Source organism: Lactuca virosa, chromosome 3 (assembly GCF_052849685.1).
Source record: "Lactuca virosa cultivar CGN04683 chromosome 3, Lactuca_virosa_CGN04683_v6, whole genome shotgun sequence".
NCBI classification, from domain to species: Eukaryota; Viridiplantae; Streptophyta; class Magnoliopsida; order Asterales; family Asteraceae; genus Lactuca; species Lactuca virosa.
This window is the reverse complement of record NC_136428.1, coordinates 240,993,868-241,002,929: the sequence shown is the minus strand read 5'-3', so window position 1 is coordinate 241,002,929 and position 9,062 is coordinate 240,993,868. Positions and strand designations below refer to the sequence as shown.

The 9,062-nt window shown below is 33.1% G+C and overlaps 1 protein-coding gene across 1 annotated transcript; it reads left to right on the top strand.

Moving 5' to 3' along the window:
* The first annotated feature begins 3,836 nt into the window (after positions 1–3,836).
* LOC145167074 (putative isoprenylcysteine alpha-carbonyl methylesterase ICMEL2) lies at positions 3,837–8,256 on the top strand. Its single transcript, XM_079086155.1, has 11 exons — positions 3,837–4,285; positions 5,210–5,286; positions 5,385–5,454; positions 5,566–5,646; positions 5,745–5,819; positions 6,200–6,301; positions 6,538–6,675; positions 7,367–7,432; positions 7,518–7,661; positions 7,770–7,860; positions 7,975–8,256. Exons 1-11 carry the CDS (start codon positions 3,987–3,989, stop codon positions 8,134–8,136), a joined length of 1,305 nt encoding a protein of 434 aa, XP_078942281.1. The 5' UTR covers positions 3,837–3,986; the 3' UTR covers positions 8,137–8,256.
* The last annotated feature ends 806 nt before the right edge of the window (positions 8,257–9,062 follow it).

The following is a 9,062-nucleotide window of genomic DNA, read 5'->3' as shown; positions in this document are numbered from 1 at the left end:
TCAAGTATGGTTAAAACGGCTCACTTAGAGATCCTCTCCAACATAATTTTAAGAAACACCTATAAAATCTTGTTGATACAAAAACATACATACACTGATATTCAGTCTTAGGGTTGAGACCACAACACATTTATAAACAGAAAATATAGGATTTTCTGGGAAAATACACAGCTAAACAATGCCTTTTACTTACTACAGAAATACAATATTTTTATTCAGATTACATTTTATATACCTTTCAAAAACGGAAAACACACATGCATTAATACTTGATTTTGACACATTACTATCATACTATTATACAGAAAATATCGGATTTTCTGGTGTTTTATTAACAATACAAAACTTTTTCATTCAAACATGCTTATGAACTCACCAACATTATATATGTTTACGTTTTTCAAAATAACTTGTATTCTCAGGGAATTGTTAAGCAGAAAGGTCAGCAGGAAATGTGGAATTTGTTATATTTTGTCATCGTCATACATTAAACATTTTGGCATGTAATTTATGATACTATACTTGATGTAAACAATGATGGTTGTATTTTGAGATGTATGATGATGGTGTTGTCTTGTTTCAATTATATACATTGTGATGATATTACAAGATGAAGTCACGCGCAAGCCCCCGGACGTTTCCGCCGTCTGGTTCGGGGGTGTGATAGATTAGGGGCACTTTGGTAATGTTGATATATTATTTTGGGTATTAGGCGTGAGCTGAAGTTGCAACTTCAGATCTAGGCTTATCTTGGTTTTGTAAGATCATAAAGTTTCAGCCTTTAGTGAGTTAATACCTTCTTCATCCCTTAGAACCTTTCTTTAGCTTGATTTGGGCCATTATGACCTTGCATGTATGTAAAGTTTGCAACTTTACGTAAGAATATGCCTTAAGAGCTTAGATCTGCATTATGGAGCTTTAAAGTGGCTTAAAATCGTCTGGATGGAGAAAGGGCTGAAGGGACTCGACGAGTTGCATGGCCAACTTGGCGAGTCCGATGAAGATTGTCGTGCAAGGATTTCTGCATGGACTCGGCGAGTCAGTAGGGTGACTCGGTGAGTCAGCTAGGGTTTTCCCGACATTTGGACATGCATGAACTCGGCGAGTTGCAGGGAAACTCGACGAGTCAACCGGGGATTTCACGACTTCTCGAGTTCAGGAAGGGCTCGACGAGTCGGGTCAACATGGACTGTTGACCTTGACTGTACTTTGACCAAGGATTGACTAGTTGACTTCTGGGGTATTTTGGTAAATTGAAAATTTATGGAAATGATTTTATGGTAAATATAGGTGGTGGAGTTTGTGGCCGTGGTTCGAGAGTTTGAGTTTATCACTTCGATTAGTCAGTTGAGAAGTGAGTTATCCTCACTATACTAAGGGGTCTAAGGCACCAAGGCCGACCCATTGGATTTGATATCCCAGTAGTTGATTACGTGTTGAGTATGAGATGATTATGCATGTTAGTTTGCTATGCCAGTTAGGTAGATCTGTAGGACTACCTGTGTTACTGTTTGATTATCCGTATGTGCAATTAGTTGTATATGTAGACATGTTGTGTGAGTAGGGTTGAGGTTGCACTGTCTCGTGCAGTGACCAACAAACCCTGGAGTATGCCAGATATGAGCTGAGGGCCGGGAAGGCATACCGGACTCATACTAAGGACTCATTAGCATACCAGATACGAGTTGAGGACCAAGTGATATGCCAGACTCGTACTGAGGGCAAGTCAGTTATGTTTCAGTTGTAGGACTGAAGGGGGCAAGCCAGTCATAAGCTGTGGGCTCGAAAGCAAACCAGACTTATGCTGTGGGCTTGAAGGCAAGCCAGTTGTGAGCTGTGGGCCCGGAAGGCAAGCCAGACTCACACTGTGGGCCCAGGGGGTAATCCAGTCAGTAGAGCTGTGGACCCATTACATGCTGTTATTATGTGTATTGTTTGTTATGTATCGGTATATTGGGGGAACTCACTAAGCTTCGGGCTTACAATTTTCAGTTTTAGTTTCAGGTACCTCAGATGATCGCGGGAAGGTAAAAGTGTGATCGTACAGCTCCTCACATTTTATGACTATGTTTCTGGGATACTTTGATATGAAACTATTTTGAAAACAAATTTGTAATAACTATTGGTTTCTAACTGTTTTTTTTAAAAAAAGTTTAAATTTGGCTTAATTTTTAAAGATGTTACAATGACATTTGGAGAAAGAGGAAATAAATTATTAATTGTTAATTTATTATGATTAATAAATTAATTAGAAGTTTATTAGAATTAATTTGGAATTAATTTGGGGTTAGTTGTAATTAATTAGAGGCACAAGGGCTGACCTGTAATTGCTTAATAGTTTAGCAGTGGAGAAGATCCAGAACCTTCCATTGGTGGACGATATTCGGGATCCCTTTAAGGGATTCTGGAAGCCTCCAATTAATATAAGGAAACTAGATAATTACTGATTTGAAAATAATATTATTTTATGTTTAAATCTAGGGCTTCTAGGGTTTCCATGCAACTTTATAAAGGGTTCTAACCATTGTATTTTCGATCATCTCTTCTCCAGTGAAGCCCTAGCCGAATTTCTCCCTCTCCTCATCTCTTTTCAATTGTCTTCTAGTTTCTAGGGTTTGGGTGTGAGCCATTAGATGCATCATACTTTTGGTGCTAAGCTTTTTGAAGTTCTACAAGGGAATCAAGGGTAATGTTTTCAATAACAATATCAAATGTATGTAACCCTAACTTGCAAATTTCGATTATAGCATAAGGTTCTGGTAGTTTCATAGTATGTTGCTATTAATGTGTAAAGACATAAATCCATTATGTTGCATGTACCCTTAAGTTTTTTAAATGATTTTTCCGCATATACATAGAACTTGTAACTTATAAATTCCATCAAAAATCCCCTCATGAACTAAGTGTTTTTGTTTTGCTAGCTTTCTATTTAATACATACATTCGTTCAAAAAAAAAGCATTATCAATAGTTAAAGAGTCAACAAATTTTTTAATTTTTTTAATTTCAAATTAGTAGACGTATAACCTTGAGTTAGCAAACGAGAAAATTGAATATAATGCATATTTTTTTTTTGTCTAAACTGAAGGTTACACACCTGCTTATTGAAAATGGGTAATAATACAAATGTTAAAAAAAATTGTTGACTCTCTTATTATTGATATGATTAATAATAGAAAAAAGAGTCTACTAAGAACTAATAATTCATAATAAAATAATTTGTGAATCAAATTTAGTAAGAAGAGGTTTTATGTTTTGATTATGAAAACAATATAAGATATGAAATTATTAAACTAAAGGTAAGCATTTGAATATCTGGACGAGACCCGACCTGAACCTTGTAAGCTTTAACAAGTTTGGTCCAAAGTCCATCAATTTCCGCAAAACAAGTTTGGTCCAAGAGTCTGGTTGTCTATTTAAAATGTTCACTTTTATGTCTAATAATCGGGACCGGACCTGGTAAGACTTAACATGCTTGGTCCAAGGTCCATCAATTTTTGTAAAACCGGTCTGGTCCAAAAGCCGGTCCCGTCCGATCCGGTGCAAATGCTCACCTCTACACTACACTATTGTTTTTTTAATTATTACCCACTACAAGTCAGTTTTGCCGAACACACCCTACATCTTTTTACAATTATTTCCAATAAAAATTAAAAAAACAACTTTCCATCTACGAATATATAACCATATACAACAATAAAAACAAAAGAATTTCAAAAGGAATAAGAATACCAAAATCTTTTATAAAATACAACAATTTTTTCGAATATTCGATACAAACAAAAGCTACATTTTTTAATTAGTTTTTTCGGGTTAAATTTGAATCCGATTTCTTACAAACACTGGAACATACCGGACACTACAGCGCCTGCAGAAAAGAACCGTGTCTTCCGTGTCACCGTCTCCCAAACAACAGGTGTACAGTCCTCCTTCCATTTCAATAAACTTTTATCAAATTCAAATCTTATCTTGCCGGAAAATTTGCTAATGGCGAGTTCAACGTCGCCGATTGGCTTCTTTCCGGCTGAACAAACCACAACCACAACCACATCTACTCAAGAAGACATGAAGAACACAGACACCGTTGATTCCCCCCTACGTTCTAGGACCACCACTTCGACAAATCCTGCCACCGCCGCGAGGCGGAGAACCGCCATTAATGCAACGTCGGCGAAGACCTCCCCTAATTTATGCCGGTCACAATCGTTCGGTCGTGAGATCGGACATGCTGCTAGTGAAACGTATTTGATTACTCGCCTTGCGTTCACTCTTCTTCGCTATCTCGGGTACAATTTCTTTGTTTTTGAATTTAGGGTTCTACAATTCTACTCCTTTCATCGTTTTATTGCAACTACGCAGTTTCGAGATCTTTGATTCGTAGTTTTGTGTAAAGAAATATTAGATTTGAGATAGTTGTATGTCAGAAGAACAAGTTGCCACGTTTGTTGCAATTAGTATCGGATTGATGGAATACAATCCTTTTCAGTTGTAATTTTTTAGCTTATGTTTGTCTTTCGTTTTCGTAGAGCTCTGTGATTTCTCGCTACTGTTATAGTATCAGACATTTTCCAATTGAATTAGGCATTTACACCATACAATTTCGAATCACTGAGACATCTTAATTCAGTGTTCTTTAATTTGAGTTAGGTTCACAAACTATCTCTCAAGTAAACACTCACACAGTTGTGTAGATTTTGGTATTCTGTTACTTTTCTGATTTAGAGGCATCTATCATAGATCATTACGATTCTTATCTTGACAAATCATGATCTGAAATGAAGGAAATAAGATTAGTTTTTGGCAATAGTTTGGAATTGAAATCAAAATCAGTGATCAGTTGATGTGATTTTGTTCCATATTGAACATGAAACATGCTACCATGTGGACATATGAATACAAACAGTAGTTATAAGGATATAACATTATAACTACTATGGAATGCAATTACCTAACTCTTCCAAATCAATGTATAGTTTAAAAAAATACACAAGAGTACCTAATTAGTTGTTCAACTATATACATGTCTTGATTTGGTGAGATTGCTATTATATCAAGATACCTACAATAAATGATTAGTTTTCTTGAAATTTTACTATTGTTTGAGCAAATCCTTCTAATGTCACTTCATATTATTATTGTTTTTTGTTACATTCAGTAATATGTATTTATTATTTCAATTTTTTTTTTCCTAATCATTTGCTTTCAATCAGGGTAGGCCGAAGGTGGATCTCAAGGCTTCTTGCCCTAGGTCTTTATGCAATGTTGCTAATGCCTGGTTTCCTCCAAGGTCTGTTTTTAACTTTTTTGTTAACCTTTTCTCTTTATATAATCTAATTTTCACATATGTTTCAGAATCCAAATTTGATTAATTATTCCTTTTTACAGTTTTACATCAGTATTTCTTTTCAACCCAAATTCGAAGAAGCATAGTTTATGGAGATCAACCTAGAAACAGGTAATGTAAAATCTTGATTCAGATTATCATATATTAACACAATTCATCTTTTTTTTTTCATTTACCTTAAATATATTATTTATAACAGCAAAAAAAAAATATATATTTCAGGCTGGATTTATACTTGCCCAAAAACATAGATAGCCCAAAGCCAGTTATTGTATTTGTGACTGGTGGAGCATGGATCATAGGGTAAAAAAGAAATATATATAATCTTTTTAGTTTTATTCAAGTTTTAAATTATAAAATTGTGCTTTATTAACCTTTTTATGTTTGTTTTGATTTTGTAGATATAAAGGGTGGGGGTCCCTATTAGGATTTCAATTAGCAGAAAGAGATATCATTGTGACATGCATTGATTACAGGTGATCATATTTACAATTTATCATTTATCAAACTACACTTTCTAAATAAATCTTTTCATGACATCATCATACTTGATGATGATGATGATGATGATGATGATGATGCTGATTTTGTTAAAATTTGTTAAACAAAAGTTCTAGTAGCTAAATGCAAGAAATAACATCATGCTTTTCATTTCTCTCTATTACAACATTATACTTTCAACCTTTTTTCTTATTAAAACATCATACTTTTTGTTTTTCCTTATTTGTACATTATACTTTGAGCAATCTATGAAAGCAGGATGCTATAATATACACATCAACGAAATTACATTGCTATTTCTTTCATTTAACCTTTTCAATTATCTCAAATTTGAATCTATAGTTCTTTCATGTAGGAACTTTCCCCAGGGTACAATCAGTGATATGGTTGAAGATGTTTCTAGAGGAATTTCATTTATTTGTAATCATATCGCTAATTATGGAGGAGATCCTAATAGGTAATTATATATATATATATATATATATATATATATATATATATATATATATATAATAAGCTATTAATACTTGATGCATAGTTATCAAAGGAGTACGAGTCAAGTCATGAGTTGACTCGGAAGTGTGACTTGCTTTTACATGTGACTCGGTCAAAAATAGCGAGTCGGGGGTTGACTCGGACCGAGTTGAGCCAAATCCTGATGACATCATGCTTACATCATCATATTTAATGCAGGATATATTTAATGGGGCAATCTGCTGGGGCACATATATCTTCTTGTGTACTCTTGAAGCAGGCGATTATAGAATCTAAAGGAGGGCCCACATCCTGGAGTGTCTCTCAGATAAAAGCTTATTTTGGTTTATCTGGAGGGTGAGAAATAGCAACTTATTTTATACTTCTATTTCCATTTCCATTTTTTTTTAAATTTATAGCATCCTACTTTCTTTTATTCCTATTACAACATTGTACTTTCAATTATTTTTTTTTCTTATTAAGGTATTGTATCTTTTTTCTTATTAGGACATTATAGTTTAAAAAATCTACCCAATTATAGCATTATTATTATTATTATTATTTTTTAATATTTTGGATGATGACATTATTATTATTATTATTATTTTTTAATTTTTTTTAAACTAATGGACCAAAGAGTATACTATTTAAACACACGGACCATTTCTGTATAAAAAAAATGTGTAGAGACGTTTCTGTAAATTACAGGGACCAAATTTGCCAACATATGAAAGTATTGTGGCCAAAGTCTAAAACCCAAACGTAAATATACAGGGACGTTTTCTGTAAATTAAATGGACAACTTTCGTAATTTATTTTCTACACAAGGAGCAAATTTGGTAACATACGAAACTTTTGTGAACAAAGTCTAAAACCCAAAAATATACATAGGCTAGTTGCTTTTAATTATATATTAATAATTGGATAGATTTTTTCAAAATAAAATGTTGAAACAAGAAGAAATGAAAGTATGATTTTTTCAATCCACCAATTTATTAAGAAAAAAAATTGTTTTGTTTAATTGTTATTTCTTGTTATATATTTATAGGTACAACTTGACCAACTTAGTTGACCATTTTGATCAACGAGGCCTCTATCGCTCTATATTTCTAAGGTGTTAAATAATTTTATATCAATTAAATCTCTTGATTCTATATTTTTATCTTTTTATTTATTTATTAATTTTTTTTTTAAAATAGTATAATGGAGGGGGATGAATCTCTTCAAGAATTTTCTCCTGAAATCCTTATTGAAGATTCAACTGCTAAAAACGCTGTTCCTCTCCTTCCTCATATTGTTCTTTTTCATGGAACTGAAGATTTTTCAATTCCACCAGATGCAAGGTGTGCTTTCATTTATTGTACTTTCTGTTTTTTTTATTGTACGTTGAAAAATGTATGGATTCATACTATAATTGGAAAGATTTTTTTGTAATAGTATTTGTTTTGTAGTATAACGTATGTAGATGCGTTGAAGAGAGCTGGAGCAAGAGCTGAGTTAATACTGTATGAGGGAAAAACTCATACAGATTTATTTATTCAAGTAAGTTTATTTTATTCCTATAATTAAAAATATTGCAACATTTATTCTACCACTTGTTACAAAAAAAAAATTTCTTTTAAAAAAGAAAATTGAAATTGGATTTAATAAATTTAGGATGCTTTAAGAGGTGGGAAGGAGGAGCTATTTGATTACATAGTGGATTATTTACATGCGGGTGATACGGAAGCACTTGCTAACGATGCAATGGCACCTCCACGTAGACGACTTTGCCCTGAGCCTTTGTTGAAATTAGCTGGCCTTGTCAGTCCTTTTTAAATAATTATTTTATTTATGTAACTTTATTTTCCAAACAAGTTTATTTATGGGAAAAGACTAGTGGTATTTGTTTATGTATGTATTGTTGTTTGCTAAAGGAATTTTTGGATGTGTATTTAATGTAGTTTGTGTTTTGAGGTATTGACCTTAATGACCAAAAAAAGAAGTGTTACATAATGAACACATAAAATAGAATTTCAGGAGATAATGACGATGTTAGAAAATAAGGGATTAGGTAGAAAATTTATGAAGCAATGCGGAAATTTTATTACGTGTAGCCGGAAAATCGTACCAAGAAATAAAGAAAGAACTAGTTCGAAATTCTAACAAAAAAGGTTGATAATTAATAAAATTCTCTTAAACAAATGATGGCTTTTTTGCAAAATTCATGTACTTCAAATTTGTATATTTGTCATTGGGACCAGCATACATGTTAGATTTTCATCTTTTCTTCGATCAATTTCGTTCTTGGCGTATAGGTGATTTCATGTTGAATTTTTGCTACAAAATGTAAAGAGGATTCAGTTATATTCGTAAATAGATGTATGATATCCCGTAATTTTTGAATAGTATTAGTTGGATCGAGGATTCACCATGGGAACTATTTTGGACGCAAGACATACACACATTGTCTAAGGTGCAGAAGTTTAGTAGATGTTGACCTCATGTAAGATATTTTGAAATAAAACGAGCCTAGATGACTTGGAGTTAGCATCAAATAAACACCGGCAATAGTTTGTAAGATATTGTCTTTTTAGTGATGAAGGAAATCTAGAACCGATAGAGATGATATAAATTCTTTTACAAGAATAACAAGAAAGTGGGATATGCATCTCTAATGTTAAAAGGGGATGCTCTCGTGTGGTGGAACACTTTGTATAATATTAGTAGAGGTGACTGAGCTTTGGATTGGAAATGGAAGAATT